General features: G+C 50.5%; 1 protein-coding gene across 3 annotated transcripts; it reads left to right on the top strand.

Moving 5' to 3' along the window:
- The first annotated feature begins 48 nt into the window (after nt 1-48).
- Nucleotides 49-24,801, top strand: CDK12 (cyclin dependent kinase 12). Of its 3 annotated transcripts, none has more exons than XM_021295520.2 (14): nt 49-2,032; nt 6,160-7,044; nt 10,169-10,345; nt 10,860-10,999; nt 11,197-11,367; nt 11,754-11,943; nt 12,557-12,613; nt 13,685-13,786; nt 15,087-15,164; nt 15,635-15,751; nt 16,302-16,433; nt 17,203-17,417; nt 19,256-19,705; nt 22,061-24,801. In XM_021295520.2, the coding sequence occupies exons 1-14, from the start codon at nt 981-983 to the stop codon at nt 22,726-22,728; spliced, it is 4,434 nt and encodes a 1,477-aa protein (XP_021151195.2). In that variant the 5' UTR covers nt 49-980; the 3' UTR covers nt 22,729-24,801. The 3 variants fall into 3 exon arrangements, with proteins under 3 accessions (XP_021151195.2, XP_064895227.1, XP_064895229.1); XM_065039155.1 differs by having other exon boundaries at nt 22,034-24,801; XM_065039157.1 differs by lacking the exon at nt 22,061-24,801 and adding an exon at nt 20,523-20,973.
- Nucleotides 24,802-25,260: the final 459 nt, after the last annotated feature.

The following is a 25,260-nucleotide window of genomic DNA, read 5'->3' as shown; positions in this document are numbered from 1 at the left end:
CCCCGCAGGCCCCGCCCCCTCAGGCTCCTTCAGCCGCGGAGCAGCCGAGCGGTCACCGGCGGCGCCTCAAGCCCAGCGCTGCGGGGAGCGCCGCTCCGCCCGGGCGGGCCGAGACGGCGACCAGCGGACAGCCCTTGAAGCTCGGCTCGGAGGAGAGCGGCGGGACCACGGGGCCGGCGACACCGGGATCAGCTTGGCGGCGCTGAGGGGCGCCTGTCCGCCGGCGGCGCCTCCATAGAGATTTGTTGCGGGGCGTTGGGGGGCCGGGACCGGCGCTGTCCCCGCCTGGCGCCCCAATAAAGTTTCACTGAGAAGCCGGGCGAGCGCGTCATCGGGCGGCGCGCGCGCGGAGGCGGCCCCGGCTCTCGCGAGAAGAGGAGAGAGAACGCGCGCGCATCCGCCCCGCAACCGGAGGTCTCGCGGGATCGGCGGGGCGGCCGCTGGGGCAGAGGGCGGTGGCGGCGGCTCTCGCGAGAAGAGAGCGGGTCTCGCGAGAATTGGCGGGTGCTCTCCCCCCCGTCCCCCCCGTTGGACGCGGAGCCGTTTCGCTTTGGGAAGTGAGCGGGGGGCGGCGGGGCCGGGCCGGGCCGGGGGGCGGCGGCCGCTGGGGCTGCTGGCGGAGGGACCCGCGCGGGGCCCGGCGCTCAGGTGCTGGGGAGCTATCGCGGGCCCAGGCCCCGCCTTCCCGGGGCGCCTCCGCGGCGGCGCTGCCCTCCGGGCCTGGGCCCCTCGGATGAGGCGGTGAGGCCGGTGCCCTTCCCCCTTCCCTCTCCGGTTCTTCCCCCGCTCCTTCCGCCCTCCCCGGCGCGCTCCCTGCCCCGTTCCCCATGTAGGAGGGGGTGCTGGTGGCAGGGAGGGCTCAGGCCGGGGTGAATGGTGCGAGGAGCGGGCGCTGAGGAAGTTTGAAGTTTGGGGAGGGGGGGTTTCGGAGGAATTATTTTCCCCCCCACCTCCCCTTTCTCGAGCACAGTGGAGGAGGAATGCCAAACCCGGAGAGACATGGGGGCAAGAAGGACGGGGGCGGCGGGGGGTCCTCGCAGCACACGCCTGGCAGCGGGAGCTCCAACAGCAAGGAGAGGCACCGACCGGGCTCCCGGCACAAGCGCCACAAGTCCAGGCACTCCAAGGAGTCGCCGTTGGCAGCCCAGGAGACGGCGGCACCCTTGGGCGCGGTGATCAAGCCGCTGGTGGAGTACGACGACATCAGTTCGGATTCGGATACCTTCTCGGATGATGTGGCCTTCAAGCTGGACAGGAGGGAGAATGAGGAGAGGAAAGGGGACAGGAGCGAGAGGATGCAGAAGCATCGGCACCACCAACACAAGCGCATTCGGGAACTGATGAAAAGCAAACAGGCGGAAAAGGAGAGGAAGTTAGAAAAGAGCCTGGAGGCATCTAGCAGGTCCGGGTCCACCAAGGAGAGGATATCGGGATCCTCCAAGAGGCTCCTTGAAAGTGAGGAGCACCCCAAGTCACTGTCTTCGAAGAGCAGCAACAAGGAGTCCCGGTCGGCTAAGGCGCACAAGGAGAAATCCAGGAAGGATCGGGAGCTCAAGTCCAGCCACAAAGAGCGCAGTAAAAGCCATAGGAAAAGGGATGCTCCAAAAAGTTACAAAATGATTGACAGCCCAAAGCGGAAATCCAGGAGTCCCCACAGAAAATGGTCTGACAGCCCTAAGTTGGATGACAGCCCCTCAGGAGCCTCCTACATCCAGGAGTACGATCTCAGCCCTCCCCGCTCTCACACCTCCAGTAATTACGATCCCTATAGGAAGAGCCCCGGCGGCTCCTCGCGCCGCCCGTCCATCAGCCCACCCTACAAGGAGCCGGCAGCCTACCAGTCCAACACGCGCTCGCCCAGCCCGTACAGCCGGCGCCAAAGGTCCATCAGCCCCTACAACCGGAGGCGCTCCTCCAGCTACGAGCGAGGCAGCGGGTCGTACAGCGGGAGGTCGCCCAGCCCTTACAGCCGCCGGCGCTCCAGCAGCCCTTTCACTGCGAAACGCTCCGTGAGCCGGAGCCCCATCGCCAGGTGGGTGCTCTCTGTGTCGGCTGGGGGTGGATGGGGTGTCTCAGAGCAGGGGTTAAACCCCTTTCTCGTCTTGGTGGCCTCGCTTGGCTGCAGAGTGATACACGTGGAATCGCTTGGGTCAAATTTGTGGTGCTTCCCTTTTAAAATGGTGCTGGACGCTTTGGAAAACACCTCCCCGGCTGGCGGTTCGCAGCGTCCATGTTGGCTCTTAGCAGAGAGGCCTCGGGCTGAACCAGCTCCTGGGATTAAATTACACCCACCTCTGGAGGTGGCTGGGGCTGCTGGGGAGGGCTGTGCGCTGAAGGGAGACGGGGCCGTCCAGCTCCTGCTGCGGGATCTCACGTGCTTCCCTGGGGAAAAGTTCAGCCAGGGAGAACGTTTTCACCTATTTCTGTAAGTCTGTGTCTGTTTACTGTGTGTGCAAACTCGATGGTGCTTTTCAGGAGGGTGCTTTGTGTTGGGTGTATTTTGCTCTTTCTGAACTGACCTGTCTCCTCTCTCTCCTTGGACTAGAGGTGACCACAGGTAAACTCCAGCTTTCCAGCCTAAACTTTCTTTTCTTAGTACCAGAGTTTCTTGCTTCCCTTCTGAAACTGGGACATTCTGGAAAGACAAGTAGGAACCAGCTGTATTTTGGCTTAACTGTAATTTTATCTTTTTTTTAATTTAGTCAGTAACCTTGCTACAGAAGGAAACTATTTGAAGTTAGTGCTAATTCTGTGTTTTAGTTCCTTACTCATCCTGTTACATGCACAAATGCGTAATCTAATGTAGATTCTTTTCTAGCTTCAGCGTATGTTAAGTGAGTTTCCAGTTGTCACCATGGGTGCTGTGAAGCTTTGGTTGTAGCTCCATGGCAATTAAGATGTGACCTGGAATGTGATGGCTATAGAAACGCTGTGTGGTGTGGTCAGCAGTTCCCAAAGTACTTCTGGAATTCGGCTTTTGTTACTGGAGCTCTTCTCTTAACTTTAGGAATCGTGTCTTCCATAGTGGTCCTGAAGTAACGAATGCTGCTGTCCTTGCTGGGAGAGGTGTCGTGGTTTTAGCACCCTGGAAGCTGTTATGTAAAATCTACCCTGCTGAGATTTTGCACAGTGAAATTCCCTTCAGGCTGTTTCTCCTCGGCCCTGTTTTCTCTGCGTATACCTGCGAGGCTCTGAGGAGCAGTCCTTGATGTCTTCCTCCCTTCCCTCAATCCTCCTTGCCCTGTAATACATGTTATTGGCTAATACTTTAGAGCAAGGATATAGTAGCAGAAAGTGTATGTATACTTCATGATATAACTGTGTGTTATGGCACCTGTTAAATGTCCGTGCTCAGCCCTAACCAGGCAGAATCCTCATGGAAACCAGAGTGGTAAATAGAGGCATTTTTCCCCCCAGTTTACTCCAGTTCCCAGGGAACGTGAAGTTTACTCTTTCTGTAAATGGCCCGTTGCTTCTGACTTGAGAAACCAAGCTGTTGTGTTTTCCTGATGTTAATGATGGGAGCAACTTTGAAGCACTTTGTGCTGCTTCCCTGAACTTACGTACCCACGTAAGAAACTTTTTCAGGGTATCTTTGGCTTGCTGACAAAATGCTGGACCCCAAACCAAAATAGATTCCAAAGGTTACGGACTGTTTACGCTCAGCTTGTACTGACTTTTCTTTTGAATCTCTGACTTCAATTGATAACCTACTGCTCTTCTCTCTTTTCTGGGCAGATAATTACTGTGAAATATTCTTTTAAAGCAGAACAAAACCCACGGATCACGCCTCCAGAAAACATCCGCCTGAAGTCATTCTAGTAAAGGGCCAGAGGGAGTTTAATGTGTTTTCCATATATTAGGCAAATTGTAAGTTGTAATTCATCTGTTGGTTTTGGTTTGCTGAGCTCGCAGCCCGTCTGGTGTGAGTTCACAGTCAAACGGCCGCTCTGGAAGCTGCAGGTGATGGTGGTTTTGGAACTCACCTGGTTTTGGGACTCACCTGTGGGGCGGGTGGGCTGAGTTTCCCCACAGCCCCACCAGATCAGCTGCGGTGCGTCCGCTGCAGATGAAGCTGCAAACAGAGGCAGCTGATTCTGCACCTGAGAAGTGGGGAGGGACTGCGTGGTTTCTGCACTGGGCTCCTGCAGAGGGGCAGGAAGAGCTTGGGAGAGAATAGTCATCTCTAACTGGCACACTCAGGCGGTGCCTTAAATCCTCCAGCGGAGGTAACGCAGGCTTTTCTGGGACACTGAATTATCCTCACTGACTGGCAACGTGGGTTTTATTTTTAATGCATTCTGTGTTTTCTTTAATCTCCACGTCCCAAATACGGCGCTAGGAAAGTGAATCAATGCGCAGCACTGATTGGCGAAAATACAGAATGTTTGCGTTTCAAACGGCTGTGCAAGACAACTCGCTTTCAATTTGGGAGGAAATGAGGATGATTTGGTCAGCAAGGAGCATAACGTGTTTTGCCATTCCTTGTAGCAACTTGCAGCTCAAACTAGAAGCAGGAATTCCTGAGTCCTTTGGTTTGCAGGAGGTGGGTTGTGCTTTGTACCAAGTGCAGCACGTGCTGGAGTCGTGGCCTTTGTCGTGCGGATCCTCACCACAGCAAAAGGTCGTCAGGCATTCATAAATAAGCTTTCTGTTTGAGCAATTAGTGTGGGGTGCACAATCATGCTGCCCAGATGCTTTGCACTTTATTCTGTTGTGGCTTGGAGCAGGTAAAACATTTTAATGTCTGAAGATGTTCTTGGAGTTCGTGTAGCAGATAATATGGAAGTATTTAGATGTGAAACTCCTTCCTCCAGCGTTACCTTTCCCTTGTTTGTGTCTGTGCGTGTCTTTGGTGGCTGCGTTTCTAATGTAGCACTATGAAAAATAAGGTAAAATTGCACTTTTGGAGAAGTTTGCTTTATATCGGATCCGCCGAGCGCTCTTGTTGAGAATTCAGTTGAATTGGAATAACTGGTGGGGGATAATTATGGGAGACAGGGAGCAGGAATCTGAGTATCTTAAGCAATCTCTTCTGAAAGAATTGTAATGGGGAATGCCAACCCCAAAACTATTTGTGGCTGCAATAAGCTGCATACTGCAGGATTCATTAGGAACAGTGTGTTGGAAGAGGAAGATAGTTGAGTGGCTTCAGATAACACAATGTTTTTCTCCTTCTAGTTGTATATTTATTTTGCAAGTCTAAAGGTAAGGGCTGCCTACACCTTGGTGTTCTCTGACCACTGTTAGCACAAGGTTTGGGGTTGTACGTGCGAACCCATCAGCGTCCACCACGCGTACAGTGAACTGAGCAAAATCCTGGTTCCCCCTGAAGTGCAGGGAACAGTTTGATCTTCTCGGTTGTTTTGACGTGGACACTGGAAGTACCAGTTTCCAGTTCCAGGTTATTTTCTATCTTGTTTGCACATCGGTCTCTGGTGAGCTCGTGGTTACCGTGTGTTCCCTGATGGTGTGAGGTGTTTCCTGCCTTGCTTGTTGCTTGGATCACAACACCAGTTTTCAGTGGTTTGTTTTATTTCTGTGTATATACCCAATTTAGAGCCCATTTATTGCAGATGAAGACTGAGACCCTCTGGACATACCTCAAACAGAATTAAAACCCTTGGGTTTTTTCTTTCTTTTTCCTTCTCCTGAATCACAACATGCAAATTGGAGTTCTGATGATAGTAAAAGAACCAGGGGGAAAATGAGCTTGAAGCGAGCTGTTTCCTGAGGCGGCGTTCCCATGAGGGCACTCGTATTTTATCCGCTGTTTCCTTTAAAGTTGTACATAATTACCGTGAAAGATCCGTAAACTGCCGCCTTGTCCTCTCCACTGAAGTCTCCTGTTTGGTGCGTGTACGTGTGATCTCGTCTTTACCTTGGGGCTTTTCCCATCTTGATCTTTCACTTCTGTTTTAACAGCGCGGTTGTGGCGGCGGTGCTGACATTGGGAGGCCGGCTGGTGACCTGCTGCTTTAGTCAATAAAACTTGTTTCAGTAGCTTTAGCCTCTCCTGGCAGGTGTAACGGACTCTCTGAACTTAGTTGGCGAATAATAGACTCGACTTACTTTCAAAGGGACCTGTTGATGTTGGTGAGTAGCTCAGAGGCTGAGAGATGCTTCGTTTCATTTATCTCCTCCTCGCTTTCTCCGCAGGAAATCTGTGAAGTCCCGGAGCCGAAGTCCTGCCTATTCAAGACACTCATCATCTCACAGTAAGAAGCAGAGGTCTGGCTCGCGCAGTCGCCATTCCAGTATATCCCCCACGAGGCTGCCGCTCAACTCCAGCCTGGGTGCCGAGCTCAGCAGGAAGAAAAAGGAACGAGCGGCGGCAGCGGCGGCTGCAGCCAAGGTGGATGGAAAGGAGGCGAAGGGCTCACCCGTTTTCCTGTCCCGAAAGGAGAACAGCTTAGCTGACCTCAAGGAGCCTGGAACAGAACCGAAGAAGGTCATTAAAACTGTTAAATCTGAAAAATCTTCTTCAGATACGGAATTAGTTAATTTACTGTATACGAATGCAGAGACTAAAGCCCCTGCAGAGACAACAAAACCCAAGGCAGAGGAGAACTCTGAGAGGAAACATCCTGTTCCAGTTAGAGAATCCAAACAGCCGGGAACAAAAGACTTGAAGCCTGCAGCGGTGGTAGAGGACCTCCTGTCTCCAAAAGAGCCGGACACGGCAGAGAAGGAGATTCCACCCCCACTACCCTCAATAAAATCACCTCCTCCGCCTCTGCCGACAACCACGCCGCCGCCTCCGACTCCGCCGCTGCCGCCTTTGCCTCCGTCACCCGCTGTTCCGCCTTTGCCGCCGTCCCAGCTGCCCCCCGTTCAGGTCCCTACTTCAGCCCCATCGTCTTTGCCACCCTCTTCCCACCCAAGGACGTCTACTTTATCCTCTCAGGTGAACTCTCAGTCCTCTGTCCAAGTCGCTACAAAAACACAAGTGTCTGTGACGGCTGCTATCCCGCACCTGAAAACGTCAACGTTGCCTCCGCTTCCGCTCCCCCCTATTTTAGTTGGGGAAGATGACTTGGATAGGTAAGGTCACACCAGAGCACCCTGGTTGCGGTTGAAAGCAAAACGTTGAAATAAACAGATTCTTTTGGTTAGTTTGACAGTTGTTAGAGTGCCCTGAAGACTGTGCCGCTGGTATAAATGTGTTATTGCACGGCCATACCCGGGTTTGGCCCTGCCAGGTTTATGTGGAGAGTTTTGTGGTCCTGTGCAGGTAGGTCCATCTTATCTCGGTGACAGAGAGAAGTTTGGCTGCTGGCTTAACCCTGGTTAGTGAAGGTTTCACGTGGCTCTTGGTTTATATTTATTAGAGCAATGAAACATGGATCTGGAGTTGTGCGCCCCTCTGCAGCCCGTGCACAGGCCTATTTTGAAATTACTTGTTTGTTTAATACCACTAAAACTTGTACTTAAGTAACATGAGAGAGTTTAACAGTTCTAACTCAATGACACAGACCAGAGCTATTTCTGTTCCTAATTCATCAAACATGCGGGCCATGCCCACGTGTATGAAATGGCATTGGTTTAGCTTAAGTATTGTCTTAATTACTGGATAGTTAATACAATCCTTATTGCTGAAGAAGTAGGGTTTTTTCCTGCTTGATCTGCTTAACCTGTAGTTCCATAACAACTTCTGTGTCTTTCCAACCATGGCTAAAGATGCACTGGGTACCCCATTGGTTAGTAAAGCATGTTTTTTAATGAATAGCGTGGTGCACAGTAGTTATGACTTGATATAATTACCCTGTGCTTTAAGTGATCACAATATGTTACGTATTCTGATATATTTAATTGATTTCATGGTTTATCCAGGTATTGATGTACATTAGGGTAACGTCACTGTGATCAACACAAAATTAGGCTTGTGCATGTTCATGTTGCCCTTCCCATGCTGTGTAATGTTCAGCAAATATCTATTTAGCTTGGATGTATCCGTGATGAGCAGCAGCCTTTAACAGTTTGCAGACTTTTCCCAACTCAAATGCTGCTCTAAGCAAGATTCTGCTGCGTGTTCCTTTATTTCCAAACACACAAATTGTGCTGCAAACACTGTGTGTTATTTTTTAGGTGCTCACACCTAGAGCTCTTTCTGTACCACCCAGGTGTGGCTTGGTGTTGTAGAAGTGTTTTATCTCTGCCATCACCATAAACTTAAGAGTGTGGGTGATAACACAGCTGGTTGCTAAGCTTAGGACGTGGATTTACGGTGACTTTTTCCCAATGAATGGATGGGAAGTCCCACTTTGTTCCGCTGGGTCTAGCGGCAATTGCACATGGCACTGATGGTCAGGAGCAAGTGGTACAAACTCTGCACGTGTCCAGTGTTGCGCTCAGAAGTCGCACAGCTCCTGTAGGTTCCTGGGAACATCTGATCAGCTCTTCCCAGCGCTAATATCATTGAAAACGCAGACCTGACTGATCGCATTCCTGCTGGTTTAGTGGAGGGGAAGTTTCTAGGAGTCTTTGTTAGGCTGTGGATGCTCGGGCAGGTCTGAGGGGTCTTTGGCTTTCTCGCTCTGAAAGAAATGCCTGGTGAAATACCCAAATGTAGGGGTGACTGAAGTTACCGTAACCACCTCGTAGCGCTAGTGGTGATGTGCGGATGGATTAACTGAGCGGCTGTAGGTAACTAAGCCCCAATAACCGTGTGTCAGCAAGAACAGGGAAACTACTATGTGAAAGGGAGAGAAGGGACCTCTGGAAAGGCTGGTTGAACACACACAAGGCTGAATCTTTTTGGCAGGGTCAAAAGGCCCAAGCTTAGCATTTACTATTAGATATTTAAATCCCATCAGGAGCAAATTAATTGCCAATTAGAAGTGGATTAAACAGCATCAGATCAACAACTGCTTCTTTTGTTGCTGTTTGTTCCATCTGTGAGAACTGGATGCTAGTGTTTCCAATACTCGTATGAAAGCTGTAAAAAAGCAAAACCTCGTTAATCTGCTCTGTTGAAACCAAGTCTCTTACCTCCTATGTGTGGGCGCAGGCCTGGCTGTCTAGATCCCGCTTAGAAGAACCTCATCGGCAGCTTAACGTGGATTCTGCCTTGGGGAAATGACCTGGCTGGGTGTTATTCTGCGCACTAAGGATTTTCAGTTAAAGGGGGTGAAATTCAGCCCATGCAGCTCTCTGATTTCTAGTATTTCCGGGATATTTACTGTTAGTACTTTCCTCTGGAGGTCTAGGCTGGCGTGACCTGCGATTAGGTGACTTCTTAGCAGTGGGAAAAGCTTGTTCCCCCATCTTTTACAGAAAGCAACAGAGCTTGGTGCCATGATAATGCCCTCCTTCATCTTCCTCCTTTCTTAACTATATTTCAGCAGAGATTTTCATGCAGATTAGGCAGCATCTAATAAAAAAATTGGGAAAATGACCTACTTCCATCAGTTCATTTATGCAGAGTTCACTTTGAAGTGTCAGCCCCGGTGACGCTGACAAACAGCAAAGCTGCTGCTGCCCTAAAAATGAACCGCGGAAGGTCGGTTGGAGCTCTTCATGGTTTTCTTTTCCTGGTGAAGTGGAGGTTTGTGTGGAGAATACGTGACTGTTCAGACCTCGGGGTTCTCCCTGCTGCGTATGTGAGAAAATAGGCTCTGCTTATGAGACTCTTGCCAGTTTAAACTGAGCTGTGGGTGCCATTGGTGATTTGATACGCAAAAAAAAAGTCAGCTTTTGGTTTCTCAGTAATTTTCACAAGTTAGTGCTACATCTCAGTCTTTGGGATGTTATAGTTACTGATGTAGAGAGATTTAATTCTGGGTTTGTATTTCTGGTGGTCCTTAGCAAATCATTAGTTTAATTTCTGTATGATAAATGGACCATATAGAGGAAGTAAGGAGTGGAAAGTGGCTGATAACCTGAACAGGAAACTCTCCAACTACTGATTTGGGCAAATGTAGCAAGTTCTCATTGCAGAGAGCTGGGTGTTTATTTGAAGACAGCGTGTTCAACTCTAACACTTTTCTTTCCTGTTGTATTATTACAAAATTTAAGGCTGCTTTGTTATTTACTTGGCTGTGCTAATTTTGGCCCGTGGGTTCCTAACTTTACATTCTCAATGTCCTACATCAAGTCACTGTTTGTTTGTTTGTCACTTTGACTGTGAAGTCTGACTTCTGTGTTGTATTAACTTTTCGGAGTTTAGTCCAAAAGAGATTCTTCCTCCAAAACCTGTGAAGAAAGACAGAGAGCAGAGACCACGACACTTACTCACGGACCTCCCGCTCCCCCCAGAGCTCCCTGGGGGGGACCCGTCTCCTCCCGACTCCCCGGAACCAAAGGCAGCCACACCACCTCAGCAACCCTTCAAAAAGAGACCAAAGTAAGGCTGCCTTCTTTTCTTTTGCCTTTTCTATTCCTTCACACAGAGGTCGGTTTAGGTTTCCAGAGCTTTAAGTCTTAGTCTCTATATCACGGGGACGGCGCTATTGAAAGCATGGTCATTGTGGGAATTAAATCTATCAGCTGCTTTTCCAGCAGCCCCCCCACCATTTATTGGTTGGGGAGATCACTTAACATGCACCTATAAATCTTCAGCCAGACTTAGTTCAGTTGTATTTAAATTCTCTTGTCCCCAGGCTCGTCTTTATTGAAGGAAGTGAAATATGGAGAAAACAAGATCCTGTTTCTGTGTTTTTTTTCGTTACGGTATATTAACTGTTTCCTGTGGGTTGTTTCATATTTGGACCACTCGCAGTTGAAGGCCGCTTGCCTCATCATTTGACAGTGAACAGAGCTTTTAGGGCACAGCTTAGCAGGGTGGAAGGGGCGCCTGTTTGTGGGGTGGCGGGTGAGGAGCAGCGCTCGGGTGTCCAACAGTCCCTTCCCTCTTCCAGAATCTGTTGTCCTCGCTATGGGGAAAGGAGACAGACAGAAAGCGACTGGGGGAAGCGTTGCGTGGACAAGTTTGATATTATCGGGATTATTGGAGAAGGGACGTACGGGCAGGTGTACAAAGCCAAGGACAAGGATACAGGTGAGGATGGCTCCAGATCCCGATAACTCCCAACAGAGCAGCGTAACAGAGATGAGTAGGGTGGCAACTAAAGCTGGCTCTGCTGTTTTCTTGGTGGGTGTTGGCTGCATATAGCTGCTTTCAGCTTCCCCCTGGAAACCCGTGGAGCCGTTAGCAGTGATTTATGCAGAGGCTTTGACGCTGCCTTCTTCTGGCAGGTGAATTGGTAGCTCTCAAGAAGGTGCGACTGGACAACGAGAAGGAAGGTTTCCCCATCACGGCCATCCGGGAGATCAAAATCCTTCGGCAACTGATCCACCGCAGCGTCGTTAACATGAAGGAAATTGTCACGGACAAACAAGATGCACTGGATTTCAAGAAGGACAAAGGTAGCGTTTGCTGCAGGGTGTGGTTTCGATTAGCCAAAGAGGTGATGCAACTCCATTTGTTTATCCTTTAATGTAAAACCAAAAATCTAAACTCTGGTGTAGATTTTCCTTTCTGGCGTTCCTCCCTGATGCACAGTTCAGCAAGTTTGGCAGCTGGATTTGGCCTTGAATCAAAGGAGAGATTCCATTTAAGAGCAGTTGTCGTGCTGCTGGGGAGAGGTAGACACAGGCTTAAAAGAATGCGCTGCATTGGTTCCTGTGGAGTCAGAAAAGAGCAGGTTTAGGAAAAAAAAGCACCAAAAGAAATGTTTCAACACTTGAATCTGCTTTAATTCTTTTTCCTTAGTCTCTCTTGTCTTAAATCACTCTTTTCTTTATTACACCAGGTGCCTTTTACCTTGTGTTTGAGTACATGGACCATGACCTAATGGGGCTGCTAGAATCCGGCTTGGTACATTTCTCAGAGGACCATATCAAGTCTTTCATGAAACAGTTAATGGAGGGTCTGGATTATTGTCACAAGAAGAATTTCCTTCATCGAGATATTAAATGCTCCAACATCTTATTGAACAACAGGTAACTTGCTCTTGGGAGCAGCGTCTCCGCGTCAGACCCTCTGCTCAGCCTTTTGCAGCTCCTCACGCTGAACTTTCTTGTTGACTTGAAGTAAATGGGTCTCTGTGTACACTTGGTCTCCATGGTATTTTGGCAGAAATACTGTTTATTGGAGGTGCTTGTGTGCAGAGAAACCGTTGAGGGTTAAGGTAGGAGGCAGCGGTTCTCCATGAACACTCTTCTCTAGATAGCAATGTTTGGCAGTAACGTAGTTCATCACAGAATACATAACAATTATTCATTTGCTGTTAATTCTCAAATCTTCAGCTGGATACCCACAAGAAACATTGAGCCTGTGAGAATAATACCGCGCATAATTGCATCCACGTGTCTGGATACCTATCTAAACATTTTCTCTGGGACATTGGCCTGTTGGGAAGGGTAGAGACAAGACTGAATTATTGCCTTTTTGTTTGTTTCTTAGAAGCATTAAATAGGGTTCGAAAGATTAAGACTGGCATATCCAAAAGTAATTACTGCAAACATTGTTTTGATAGCGTTTCCTCACCTCCTAGTGCTCGCGGTGTGTGATTCCAGCTGGGATTAAAAACAAGGACTGTGTTTTGTCTTTCAGTGGGCAAATCAAGCTTGCAGATTTTGGACTCGCCCGACTCTACAGCTCAGAGGAGAGGTGAGGCACGTGGGGTGGGGGGGTGAGCCGCTTGCTGCTTGATATCCACATAGTCCCTTCTCTTGGAAGTCTTGGCATTGCCTGAGAAATGATTTCCAGTGTAAGTGATATAAGGCAGCTCCAGCTGTAGGAAAAATATACTCATGGCTGGTATTACTAGCTCTTAATTAGACAAACCAGCTAATAAGGAACTGAAGCACCTCTGCTTGCCACGGGCCATGTTTTGCGCTGAGATCAGTCACTAGTCGGTCATTGCAGCTTGCTGCTGTCATTTGTAGGGCAGGATTTTTTGGTCTTGCTACCTACAACTTACTGGCTTGTGCACACAAGCAGACTTGTAGTATCTGCGGTATCTCAGCAGCTTTATTTACATCAGGCAGGTGCTGTGGGAGAGAGGTTCTCCTTCCCCTCTACTCTGCCCTGGTGAGACCACATCTGGAATATTGTGTCCAGTTGTGGCCCCTCAGTTCCAGCAGGACAGGGAACTGCTGGAGAGGGTCCAGCGTAGGGCAACCAAGATGATGAAGGGAGTGGAGCATCTCCCTTATGAAGAAAGGCTGAGGGAGCTGGGGCTCTTTAGTTTGGAGAAGAGGAGACTAAGGGGGGACCTCATTAATGTTTATAAATATATAAAGGGTGAGTGCCATGAGGATGGAGCCAGGCTCTTCTCGGTGGCAAACAATGATAGGACAAGGGGTAATGGGATCAAGCTGGAACACAAGAGGTTCCACTTAAATTTGAGAAAAAACTTCTTCCCGGTGAGGGTGGCAGAGCCTGGCCCAGGCTGCCCAGGGGGGTTGTGGAGTCTCCTTCTCTGCAGACATTCAAAACCTGCCTGGACATGTTCCTGTGCGACCTCACCTGGGTGTTCCTGCTCCATGGGGGGATTGGACTGGATGAGCTTTTGAGGTCCCTTCCAATCCCAAACATACTGTGATACTGTGAGTCCAGGCGCTCCAAAGCCCGCTGCTTCTACTTATGTGCCTATCTGCAGTTTGGAAGTCAAGATTACAGTTCGTAAAGGGTTTTGTGGTCCTTGTCCTCAGTTTATATTTGTGTTTTGCATTGCAGCCGTCCATACACAAATAAAGTCATTACATTATGGTATCGACCTCCAGAGTTGCTGCTAGGCGAGGAGCGTTACACGCCAGCCATAGATGTGTGGAGCTGTGGGTAAGCGTCTCTCTTTGACCCCTTTGGGCTGTGAACACCAGCACGTGAACACAATAGTTGTGCTGGAAGGTGGCCTTGGGTTTGTGCTCGTTTCTGAAGCTGCGTCTGTTCCAGCGAGGCAGAGTGGAATGCTTCCAAATTCTGTGCTTGGAGGAAATAGGTGTGTGTCACCCACCTGAAACTATACTGTAAAAAACTCCTAGAATTAGACTTACTTTTTTGTATTGACATATGAGAGCATAAAAAGTATTCTCACTGTTTAAAAACTAAACCAACCAACCTTCGATAACAATGTATGACTGAAATCAGAAGGGGTGACAGCAGGACAAGCAGGACAAGCTTAGTGCTGGTCATGGTTTTAATGACCTGATAGAGAGTTGGTCTGTAACCTCTTCAAATTGCTGTCCTTGTCACCTAATTTTTTCAGCTGAATCTAGGAAATATTTTAAAGCAGAGATTTCAGGTTTGTTAGTGTAGGGAGCCCTGTGAACAGGAGTCTGGGCAGTTCAGCCACAAAGTTGGGAGCTTTTCCAAGTGATCCAGAACAGAATCTCAAGGATTCAGCGTTCAGAAATGGGAGCAGATTTCCCAAAACACGTGTTTCCCATTGTGATATTCACAGGTAAACTTTCAGCAGAGCTTAGTATGCAAGCACCAAAGGTTTTGACGAGTCAGACCCTGCTAATTACTTCTGGAAACTCCGGCTGTGGGGTCCAGTTGCTGTTCAGCATCCTGTTCCAAGTGAGGAGCCCAGTTCAGCAGACAGGTGCCTATATCACCCCGCAGTTATTTTTGGCACCGATTGCCATTCCTGTCAGAGCACTTTGGGGAGATGTTAAGGCCTGAATGAGTCAGAGTTGTCCGTTCCTTTCCAGCTGTACAAATGTTGGGTGTGCGTACAAGGCAATGTCCTGGCTGTAACGAGCAGTAACCCGCAGGATCATTTGGGCCAGCAGATATCCCTGTAAAGCTGAAAAGATAGATGGGCTGAATGTGGGGGAAAATGAGAAGCCTGGCTGCCTTTTATTTATTGTCATACTATTGACACGTCCTCCTTTCCCTGCAAAGAGTTAAAGCGTGAAGCCTGTGACACGTTAACCAGCTGACTAGTGAACGTTATTTCCCAGCTGCGTAGGATTGGTGACTCTGTACACATAGGTTAGTTTGTCAGTTCTCAACTACAAGCCCTGATGCAAATAACTCTCCTCAGGCAAAGCTGCTTCTGAACAGAAACGCTGCGGTGTTCAAACAGTTGTCCCAAGGGTTTGCTGTCGTGACCTCTTGCTTTTCCTCTTTCCAGCTGTATCCTCGGGGAACTGTTTACAAAGAAGCCTATTTTTCAAGCCAATCTGGAACTGGCTCAGCTTGAATTAATCAGGTAAAGCATTGCACATGCATGCCTATGAGAAGAGGTGCTGCAGAAACTGCTCGTGCACACAGCCTGTGTGTTAGGAGAGCCCTCTTTCTCTAATCTGCCTGCAAAACAGGACCAGTGAATGACTGGAACTGCAAATGCAAATAGTTAGGTGGGTAGGTGTCCATACCTACTACCAAATCTGTGGCTGGTAACGTATGCGCCCTCAAGTAAACGTTGTTGTTAGCTGAGTGCAAAAATCATGAACCTAAATTATGTCCCACGCTGAAAATTAATCATATTGGATGGTTTACAAACTCAAGGTAAAGCATTTTTCCTCCTTTTTTAACCTGGGGGTTATCTGATCTTTGTTGGAGTGTACCCAGACCTAGGTTATTGCTACAGTAAGTTGCTTCGAAAGTGTTTTCACTGGGGTTGGTGGCTCTTCTGGCCGTGCTTCTCCTGCTGATCATCCTCTGCTTTCCTGTCCTCAGCCGGCTCTGCGGGAGCCCCTGTCCAGCGGTGTGGCCGGACGTCATCAAGTTGCCCTATTTCAACACTATGAAACCGAAGAAGCAATACCGAAGGCGCCTGCGTGAGGAGTTCTCCTTGTGAGTTTTGTGGTGTGGGGGGTTATGGCCCTTGTGTTGCGTCATGCAATTCATCTGCCATCCTTTGGCTCCAGTTTACCCAGCAGGACCAAGCAGCGCTTCTTCCACCTGGGGAAGGCTGGAGTGGGGTCACCGTCCCCTTTTTCAATAACTGATCTGCCAAGAGTGCCTTCTGGAGGGGCTCTCTGCCTCTGCACACTTGACACACGTGTGTGTCTATGTCCTCTGCAGCTGGAAAGCACGCTTGGCAGAGCGACACTCTTGTGGCGCCGGCGTTGTGTGACCCCAGGGACGTGCTCTCTGCGCGGAGAGTGTCATCGTGTGATAATCTTGTGGGCTTTGTAGCAGAAGTGCTCTTTGTAAATGGCAAAAATCAAACTGAAAGTATCACAGCTGGTGCTGGTTCTGATGTCTTTGAGCCGCCGCATCACTCAGTAATCAATTCTGACAGCGTGGGTTTCTCTCAGGCCCGACGTGTCTTTCGCAAAGTGGATTTCTCCCCCCGTTCAGAACGGCCCTGTCGCTCAGCGCTGTTTTTGACTCGTTGCAGCATTCCTTCGTCTGCCCTCGACCTGCTGGACCACATGCTGACGCTGGACCCCGGCAAGCGCTGCACGGCGGAGCAGGCGCTGCAGAGCGACTTCCTTAGGGACGTTGACCTCAGCAAAATGGCACCTCCAGAGTAAGTTCCAACCGGCATCCCCCGCCACAGCCAGCTCTGCTAATGAGCTTTGGGAAGGAGCCACTGGCTTGGCCGTGGGTTTTTTCTTTTCAGTCAGAATTAGATTATTATTTCTGGGTTATTTTCTCAACCCTGTCCTTGCGTTTTGTCATACGGCTGAGCAAATAGCTCTCCCTGGGCTGTTTTCTACTACCCAATAACAGGCTGGTTTTATAAAGCTTGGTTTAATGTTTGTAAGGTGCTCTAAAACTCTGGAAAGATATGTGAGAGTAACACGTTCTCTGTGCAAGGAGGACTGGCCAGGCCTCATTTACACTGCTTGTTAATTGACTAGAAGAGCGACCATCAGCAATGTCACGCTGCAGCTCTTTTCTCCCGCTCCAGCCGAGCAGGTTACAAAGCTCTGCCCTGGTTCCTTTGCGTGCAAGTACAGCAGTAGCTTTTGAGAATCCTGTTTCCTTCAGATTACTACTGAAGGCAGCTGCTTTCTTTGAGCCACCAGACTCTCAAAGCTTGGCGGGCTTGGGGTTGCTGGGGCTTGTCTGCATTGCAGCTGACCCAGTCCGTTTAGGGCCAAGATCCCAGTGCAAATTAAATGATTCACATGATTGCTCTGCCTTTCCCAGTTCTAGGGCTTGCCCCTTCCTGGTTTAATAGCACAGTTGCAGTCAGAGGAACATACACGCTTCTCTTACGGCGCTTTGTGGTTTTTTGAGGAATAAATGAGTTTTCTTGCTGTGTTTCTTACCTGTGAAGTGTTCTCTTCCAGCCTCCCGCACTGGCAGGATTGCCACGAGCTGTGGAGCAAGAAACGCCGGCGGCAGCGGCAAAGCGGGATCGCAGTGGAGGAGCCACCGTTATCAAAAGTTTCTCGGAAAGAAACTACCTCTGTTACGAGCACAGACACTGTCAAAAACAACAGCAGTCCTGTGCCCCCACAGCCTGCCCAGCTCAAAGCGGAGTCTGGCGCTGGAGATGCAGTAGGTCAGTGTCTGCTCTGCCCTGGGAAAGGCTCCTCCTGATCTCTCATCTCCCTGCTCTGGGTGCGGGTTGTGTGTGGTTCTTTCAGCTCTATTTCTACAGAAAGAGCATTCCAGAATCTTCCTATCCTGGTTTTTATTTTTCTGGCTACAGAGCATCCTCAGAAGTCACTCGCTGGTGACCTGACTGTGAATTTGTTCTGCGAGTCACATTATTGGTTCTGAAGCACGATTTCACAGAGAATAATGAAAGGAATCATTGAGTCACTTAGACCAGCAAAGTAACAGATCATAGGCTGGAAGGTATAGCTGTGTAAAGGGTATGCACATGAGCTGAAATTTCATCTTGTCGATCAAATTATATGAAGAGTAGTCATGGGATGTAACAGACTAGTGACTGGTGGGCAGAAGTGTATAGCACACTGCAGAAAAGGTCACTTGGTCATAAAGACCTGCAGGACCAGGACTTGTGCGCTGCTTCCAAAACTGTGACCAGCTCTCTGGTGTCTAGAAAATAGTTGGAGGGGGAAGTATTTTGGATACAAAGCCTTGTAAAAACCCAGATAGGGGCTAAAGCTTCCTTTGTGTCACGTGTTGTGCTGACAAGTAACGGGGAAGACAGTTCTTGCTCTGGGGAATGCACAATCCATGTGTTCAATGAAACATGGCAGATGGACAAAAGGTGGTGGTTGGATTAACAAACAGCTGAGAAAAGCAAGCGTCACGTTCTTAGTTGCCTACCAGCAAGAGGAGCTTAGTTGTAAGCTTCAATAACCAAAGCTTTGCACCCTTCTTCCCAAGAAGTTTGACTTGCAGAGTCAGTGTCAGCGTGCAGGGACACTCTTGTCCCTTGTCCCCCGGGAGGCTCCGCTCCAGTGCAGTGCAGAGGGAGGTGATGCCGCTCAGGGCTGTATTTTAGACTAACCTGGATACTTGCAGGTCAGGGCAGAGTCCTCTGTGATCCCAGCCCAACTATGAGCGAGGAATTGCCTTCTGCTTGACCCAATTTCTTCTGCTGCGTCAGCAGAACACACCCTGCCCTCATCCCAAACAACAGCTCAGCTCCATCCCGCGAAACCTGCGTTCCAGTGCAATGATTTTGATCTGCGGAATGATGCAGAGACTGTGGGAGGGGCTGAGCTGCTGGCAGACTCGCTGCTCGGGTTGCTGGGATGGGGGCTGAGTGTTCCCATCCTCATCACAACGTCCTTGGACTTGCTGCTGTAACTGGTGGGGTCCTTGGCCACTGGTCTGATCCTTGGGATGCCCTTGGTTAGCTAATGGAGGAACGGGGAGGCTTATCATGGGATCATTTTGGTTGGAGGAGACCTCCAAGATCAAATCCAACCGTTCCCCCACCCCTGGCGCTGCCCCATGTCCCTGAGAACCTCATGTCCGTCTGTCCAGCCCTCCAGGGATGGTGACTCCAGCACTGCCCTGGGCAGCCTGTTCCAATGCCCCACAGCCCTTTGGGGAAGAAATTGTTCCTAAATCCAACCTCAACCTCCCCTGAGCTGATTTTACATGTGTGCAGTTGTGGTGGGTTTGAGGGGCTGCGAGCAGCTTTGCTCCGGTTAGCGGCGCAGCGAGTGCAGTGTGTGCGCGGTGCCACGGGGTGCTGCTGCAGTGCCGCTCAGCCCATCACAGGCTGCAGAGGGCAAGCTGACCGTGGAAATCTGAGCAAACTACCCTGGAATCCTCCTCCTGGAGCCTCCGTGCCTTCCCCCAGCCGGGGACATGGAGAAAAAGCGTTCATTGGTATGTACAGTGTCACAATAACAAACCGATGCGATGTAGCTTTGTCTAACCTTCCTGCAATGCTTTTTCTTGTCTTTTCTCCAGGCCTTGGAGAAATCACCCAGCAGCTAAATCAGAGCGAACTGGCTGTTTTACTGAACTTGCTGCAGAGCCAGACCGATCTGAGCGTCACGCAGATGGCCCAGCTGCTGAACGTGCACTCTAACCCCGAGATGCAGCAGCAGCTGGAGGCTCTCAACCAGTCCATCACCGCGCTGACCGAAGCCACCGCGCAGCAGCACGAGGCTCCGCCGGCGGCCCCGGCGGAGGAAGCCATAGAAGAGCCGCCCGCCGAGGCGCAGCTACCGGAGGAGCAGGCGACTCCAGACTCGGCCGGCGCTCAGGGAGACATGCAGAACGTGCTGGCCGTTCTGCTGAGCCAGCTGATGAAGAGCCAGGAACCCGTCCTGACGCTGGACGAAAGCAACGGGGAGAAGAGCAGCGAGCAGCGGGGGCCGAGGAAAACCCCGACGGTGCACCCGGAGGAAAGCGCAGGTAAATAAACACGACCTTTGTGCAGCCACGCATTTGTTCGAGCGATTAAATTATTCCGTGTGAATGGCTCTAGTGTCGCTGCGGCCAGGAGGGACCCGGACGTTGAAATGTTGTGGAGGGGGGGAGGAAGGTGCTGGACTGTGGTCAAATCTCAGGTTTCAAGGCTGAGAAAGACACTGACGCGCTCCCTGCGGTAAGTGCTGGGCTGCTCAGGAGGTTTTAACAACGGCAAAAAGCCAAAACACAAAAATACTGCTCCGCTTCACATCTCCAAAGCGTCTAAAATCAGTGCTCCACCGTGAATATGTCAGTGAAGATTAAAGGGTTTATTTTTTCACAAAAAACGGAAACTTGAAGGCTCAGTTCTTCCCTAATACCCCCAGCAATCAGTTCACACATTCAGGGTTTTTTTTTTTACACAGGACGTTGGATCTCTGCAGATTTTCCCATCTTATCGTTTGTCCCAACTCTCTTTCCTGCCCTTTCAAACAAAAAAGCGCAGGGATGATTTTCAAGATGGTGAGACGTGAAATACTGGAGAGTGCTGAAGGGAGGGACGGTGGCAGTTGTGTACATGAAATAATCCCATGCGCCCGGCTTCGCTGTGCCTGGTCATATGTAGGGTTGACTTTTACGGGTCCTGAAATTGAGCGCTTTGGAAGCTGAGCCCAAAGGGCTGGTTCTTGTAGAGCGAGTCAGGCGTTTCACAGACCCCGTTGCACCCGGGAACTCGTGGATTTCCTCTGCAAAGGTGAGTGTAAATGTCTCCAGCTCTTTTGTTTCTGTTGATTTCTTTTCTTTTCTTTGAATTTATTAGCGACAGCCTGTGACGACCTCACCAAATTCTAGAAGCGCCTCCTGAGTTTGTCTCAGACTCTCCGGGGAGCCTCTTTTGGCCCGATACCCAACTCCTCTGCAATGTAGCTGAACGTGCCGTGTTCTCGTGCCTTCAACACACCCGCCCACCACGAGCCACTTGTGATCGTGCTTTTATTTCATTTTTATTTTATTTTTATTTTTGCCCTAGTACTGGAAGATAACTAGGTTATTGTAGAGCAGATTCAATTAATTAACATTGTTCTCTGTTTATTTTAAATGATATATGCTGTCCCCAAATCAGCTTGGCTTTAAAGATTACCTGAAGATTGTTCTTTTTTTTTTCTGGATTTAAATACAATCTAGTTTTCAAGTTGGACTGACTGATACGGGTGGAGGGGTGGTCCTGGAAGACTACTGGTTTTCACAATAAAGTTTGACCTTTTTAATAACCAGTTTTGCACATGATTTGAGGATCTGATTCCGAGGTGTTTGTCAGCGCCAGTAATGACTTTAATGACGGCGTAGCCGGTCCCGTTGTGGGTGAGGAGGAGGCAGCTCAGGTGTGTTGCTCTGCAGGAGTCAGGACGGGTTTTGTGGCTGAAATCGGCACGTGAGGCAGCGGGAGCAGGTTTGGGTCCCTCGGGAACCTGCGGCCTCCCCATTGTCACCTCCAGCGCTGTCATTGTCACCTCCAGCGCTGTCATTGTCACCTCCAGCCGTGGTGGGGGGGACAGAGCTCTGCTCTCACTCTTCCCACTGCATAACCAGGCTGCTTTGTCCCTCCTGCTGCCCCCAAACCAAAAATACCCATGAGCAGGAGCGCGGGGGGGTGTTGAGGCTGCATTCTGGCTAGGAGGGCTCATTCTGAAGCAAAACCTGGTCACTTCAGGTCTGATTTTTGGGGAGATTTGCGGGAAAGGGAGGGGGGACAAAATGTCTTTTTCTTATGCTTCAGGACAGTGTCCGTTGTGTGCAGAATATTCGTGGATTGAGGTTGTTTTGGACTGTACACCGGGAATTCACTTGTCAAAAGGTCACAGAGCAGGGCTGGCTGTGGTTAAGAAGCAAAGGGGACACGAGGGGGTGTCACCCGCTCCCTTTGGTGTCGTGGCGGCAGTAGGGTGCGTTTTGGGGCGGGTTTGGGGTTTTTCTAAAGCGATCCATCCATACGCAGCCGCCGGGTTGTGCAGAGCCGGGTACGGAGCAGTGGGCACGGGGAGACGTTGTTTTTGGGGACACATGTGGCTCCACATCTGTCTCCCGCTCAGGGTCCCCCTTTGATCCCGGAGCAGGAATTCCCTCCACGCTGTGTTGGGACAGCTGGGGGACGGGGAAAAGCGTTAACTAACGTGTATTGATCTCGCTTTTAAACCTCTCCAGCGCATCCTAGAGAGCGGACTGGGCAGGCTGTTTTCGTGTGGGTTTTGTCGCTGTTTTTCATATAAATGCATTGCTATCTGCTCGCGGGATGTTTTAAGACGGTCTTTAAAAGAAGTAACCCTTCCACAGCGTGTCCTCCTCGCATTGTCCCACCAGAGAAGAGACCCCCCGAGCCCCCGGGACCTCCGCCGCCTGCTCCGCTGTCCGAAGGCGACGTGTCCAGCGCGGCGCCGGAGCTGCCCCCGGCCGTCACCGCTGCCTTGCTCCAGCTCTTTTCTCAGCAAGAAGCGGATCCGCTCGCCCAGGAGCACCAAACCTCCTCCCGACCCTCGGACTACGGCCGCTCCCGCCCCTCCAGGACTTACAGCGCCGAGGGCTCCGAGGGGGGATTCGCCGCCGAGGAGCTGAATTTGGGTCAGACGCTGCTCGAACCCTCTGGCCAAGCTCTGGGGAAGGGCAGGACCTTCTTGGGCTCCGTGAGCCACCTCGGCGAGACCAGCAGTTACCAGGGCACGGGATCAGTCCAGTTTCCAGGGGACCAGGACCTGCGCTTCGCCAGAGTCCCCGTCCACTCGCTCGGCCAATCCTTCCCGAAAACAGAGGGGAGCGGCGGCAGCAACAACAACAACAACGCGCTGGTGCATCCGGAGGCCAAAATTCAGACTTACGGTGAACTGGGAGCGGGAGGCGCCGGTTCCAGCGGGGCAGGGACTGGGCACAATTGGGGCGCCCCCACCCAGGCGGCTTCTTCATACGGGAAGACGTTCCGAGGGCCCGGCCGGGTGCCCCCGCGGGGGGGGCGGGGCAGGGGGGTCCCCTACTGAGCCGCTCCCCGCTTTAGTGACATGACTTTAGTCTTTTTGGCCAGAGCGAGGTCTCATCTGCATTTCAGCCGCTGCAAAGCCCCCCCTTGTTATTCCTCGCTCTGCTCCCGACGAGCGCCCCGGGATTTACCCCACTCGGGGCGTCTTGCTGGGTTTAAACCTCTTGCGCTTGGTTAGCGACAAATTAAAGAGAAATAGAATAAACCCACCGCTACTGGTGGGATTTCTGCCCTGAACCGGGGGGAATTGCTTAAGGAATGAAACAAACCCAAGCAAGAATACATATATATATATTTCACAAGGTGGGCGCTGGTGCTTCTGGGTGTTCAGGGGGGGCTGGGGAGAGTCTCTTCCCAAAGCAATTTGTTGTTTAGTTGTTTTTCCTCAATCCCCTTTCAAAACTTCAATACAATATGGGGATATGTTGATGCCTGGATGGGGCATCCTGGCTCTGAGCCCCAGGATGGACTCGATTTACCCAAAAATCGCTTCTTTCCATAAAGCATCAGCCTCACCCTCTGTTTCTGTCCTGCCCTGGCAGCTCCGGGTCCCTTTTGGTGAAAAACTCATCAAATTGGCTTTTCTGGAGGGTCTCTGGGTTCCCCAGAACTTTGCAGTGAGAATCATCTTTTATTTGGAATCATCTTTTATTTGGGAAAACAAACCCAATTTTTGGTGGGGAAGTGCCACCAGGTAGGAGCATCTTTGTCCCCGCTGTCCCCTCGGAGGCGTCACCAGGTGTTAATGTATCATTTCTATAAGCATATATATATTTTTGTTGTTGTCAAGGAAGTATTTAGGCTTCATTTCCTCCTCCCGCAGAACATTGCGATGTTGTCTGTTTCGATGAGGCTTAAAAAGAGATGAATAAAGCAAAGGTACATATTTATGAGCTTTTTCTGTTGTTGTTCTGAGTAGGACTTTCCTATGGAAAACAGAGGGTTCTTTTAATTTTAGAGACGACTGTTGTGGAGTGTTAAACGGGTGGGAGTCGGGGGGCCCAGAGACCTTCTTGTTACTAACAGGCTTTGATTTCTTTTTATACAGAGAGATAAATGTAAAGGAAAATAAACCCACAAGAATAAATAGGCACCCGGATAGGTGCTGCTTCTCTAGCTGGGGAAACCTGCCTTACACAGCCGGACCCGCAGCTCTGCCGCGGGGGAACGAGGGGAGAGAGAAGAAATACATATATATATATATATATGTATATGTATGTGGTGCTGGTGATGTGCGAGCGTTGAGCCAGCACCGAGGGGCGACACCGTTTGCAATTTCCAAGTGTAGATTTGTTGGGTTTGGTTTGATTTTAAATTATCACCAATTCACGCCTGATGTGCATTAAAAGTTCAGTAGGACACCCAGTGCAGTGAATGAACCCATTGTCTCCCCAGGGGGTGATTTCGATACCTTTGCCTCCCCCCTGGGGCTGTATCTCCATCACCCATTTATTTTGGTGCTGAGGACCCCATTGGGGGGGCTCCTGTCCGTCTGTCCCCCCTCACGCACAGGACAGACGGCCCGAACTTCTGTCCTTGCTCTGGGGCGGCACCTGCGGGGTCCCCATTGTCACTGTCTCCCCCTCCCATCCCGGTTGCCCCCCCAGGGAGCTTTGGGCAGCGACCAGTTGCTCCATCCCCATCTTAACTGGTCCCAGCAAGAGGCTTCAATCTCAAAGGGAACACACGGGGCTTCCCCCACCGCCTCTTTTTTCCTTTAAATTTCATTTTTCAAAGGGTTTCTATACAAACAACACAAAGGGGGAAACCTGATGGTGTTAAGGGATTTAAATTGTGGTTCAGGTTGCGGCTCCCCCTCCTTCCCCCCCGGTTTGGGGTTCGGTGCCGACGGCGCCGTCGCCCGTTACCCAGCAGAGAAGCGGCCGCTCGGCCCCACCGTGAACTCCCCCCGGTTCCCTTTTCAGGCTGAACGCGCCTTTTTTTTGTTGTTTCCTTTCGGTTGTACCTTTGTCTCTGTACAGATATTTTGTAATATATTAAATTTGTTTCTTTTCAGTTTATAAAAATGGAAAAAAGCGGAGATTGGAAAATTAAACTATTTCCTGTTACGGTATGGCCTTTTCCTCCGTTGCGCTGAGTTATTGCGCCGCTCGCCGTCGCCTTAACCAGTTAACACGGTAACTGCGTTTTCCTCTAAATAGCCTTTTATTTCCCCTCGTCCTGCCCTCCTTGGTGCCGGTAAATTCGCTCGGACACCAACACCGGGTTTGGTATCACCAGCCCCTCGCCCTGTGAGGCTGCAGCCCCTAAATTCATCTCTAATTGCAGAGATTGTCCCCAAACTGTCCCCCTGGGCTCTGGAGGGGACCCTGGGGGACAGATTCATTGTGGCCACCCCCTTGCTTGGTTGTTTTAGTGACCGCGGAGGCTGTGGTTCCCGCTCCAGGGTGTCCCCATGCAACGGGGGGTCCCCACACCCATCGGCACAGCCGCCCTCTCCGGTTCCATCCCCGTCTTCCTCGCTCTCCTCTCGCCTGGTTTAGCAGCGCTGACACGTCTTAAAATACATCCC

The sequence above is a fragment of the Columba livia genome, chromosome 23, assembly GCF_036013475.1.
Source record: "Columba livia isolate bColLiv1 breed racing homer chromosome 23, bColLiv1.pat.W.v2, whole genome shotgun sequence".
Classification (NCBI taxonomy): domain Eukaryota; kingdom Metazoa; phylum Chordata; class Aves; order Columbiformes; family Columbidae; genus Columba; species Columba livia.
Note: the sequence above shows the minus strand (reverse complement) of the source record. Positions and strands in the feature narration are given on the sequence as shown.

Coding starts and splice junctions, on each gene's coding strand:
- CDK12 (XM_065039155.1), top strand. CDS start 981: ATGCCAAACCCGGAGAGACATGGGGGCAAGAAGGACGGGGGCGGCGGG. Junction 2,033..6,159: donor AGCCGGAGCCCCATCGCCAG/GTGGGTGCTCTC, acceptor CTTTCTCCGCAG/GAAATCTGTGAAGTCCCGGA. Junction 15,165..15,634: donor GCTCAGCTTGAATTAATCAG/GTAAAGCATTGC, acceptor TCCTGTCCTCAG/CCGGCTCTGCGGGAGCCCCT.